Source organism: Corvus kubaryi, unplaced genomic scaffold (genome assembly GCF_017639235.1).
Source record: "Corvus kubaryi isolate FWS band 111438036 unplaced genomic scaffold, C.kubaryi_AGA036_p1.0 36752, whole genome shotgun sequence".
NCBI lineage: Eukaryota > Metazoa > Chordata > Aves > Passeriformes > Corvidae > Corvus > Corvus kubaryi.
In genome coordinates, this window is record NW_024580938.1 from 2,137 (window position 1) to 3,118 (window position 982).

The window sequence follows — 982 nt, forward strand, 5'->3', positions numbered from 1 at the left end:
CACCCCCCGAGGACCCCCAGAACCCCTTTCCCACCCTCCTGGGGACATCCAGAACCCTCTTCCCACCGTTTGGGGACCCCCAACTCTCCCATCCCACCCTTCTGGGGACCCCCCGAACCCCCTGGGGACCCCCTAGGATTCCCTTCCCACCCTCCTGGGGACCTCCAGCACCCCCTTCCCACTCCCAGCACCCCCTTCCCACCCCCTTCGGAACTCCAGGGGCCCCCCCCACCCTCCCCCCACCCCTGTGCCAGGCAGAGGCGTCACCCCGAGCCATGGGGTGGCACCCGGGGGGAAGCCAAACCCCCGTCCCCCAACTCCCCATGCGCTCCCCCCAAGCCGAGAAGCTGCAGCTGCAGCGGCAGCTGGACCAGGCCACGTTATCCAAGAAAAACCTGGAGGAAAGGAGCCGGCAGAGCGAGGCCACGCTGGCCAAAGCCACCCAGGACAGGGACAGGTGCCAGCAGGACCTGCAGAGCGCCAAGACCATGGGGGACTTCAGCAGGACCGAGCTGGAGCTGCAGAGACGCGAGTGCCGCTCCCTCAAGGGTGACATGGGTGACAAATTCCAGAGGGTCACGGAGCTGGTGAAGCAAATCGGGTGCAGAGAGGCCGAGGACGAGCTGAAGCAGCTGCAGGAGCGCACGGAGGGGCTGTTCCGGTGGCAGCAGGAGCGCGACGCCCGCTACATCCACAAGAACACCTGCGAGCTGAGCGTGCAGCAGTGCCAGCTCAACTGCTCCCGGGAGATGCAGGAGCTGGAGAGGAGGATCCAGGACCTGGAGAAGCGGGAGAGGGACGGGGCGGAGGAGAGGAGGAAGCTGGAGGCGGAGAAGGAGAAGGTGGGGAAGGAGCTGGAGGAGAAGAGGAGAGCGGCGGCGGCACAGGCGGAGGCGCTGAGGGAGCAGCTCGGGGTCTGCATGGGCGCCAAGGTGGGGACATGGGGACAGCCTTGGGGACATGGGGACACTCATGGGGACAC

The 982-nt window shown here is 67.1% G+C and overlaps 1 protein-coding gene across 1 annotated transcript in view; it reads left to right on the forward strand.

Annotated features, from left to right (window-relative positions):
- LOC121660653 (plasmalemma vesicle associated protein) overlaps positions 1-982 on the forward strand; it is a 4,119-nt gene that overhangs the window by 2,070 nt on the left and 1,067 nt on the right. Inside the window, exon 3 of the mRNA XM_042020078.1 lies at positions 340-932. Within this exon, the coding sequence (XP_041876012.1) occupies positions 340-932 (593 nt within the window). The remainder of the gene's footprint in view (positions 1-339; positions 933-982) is intronic.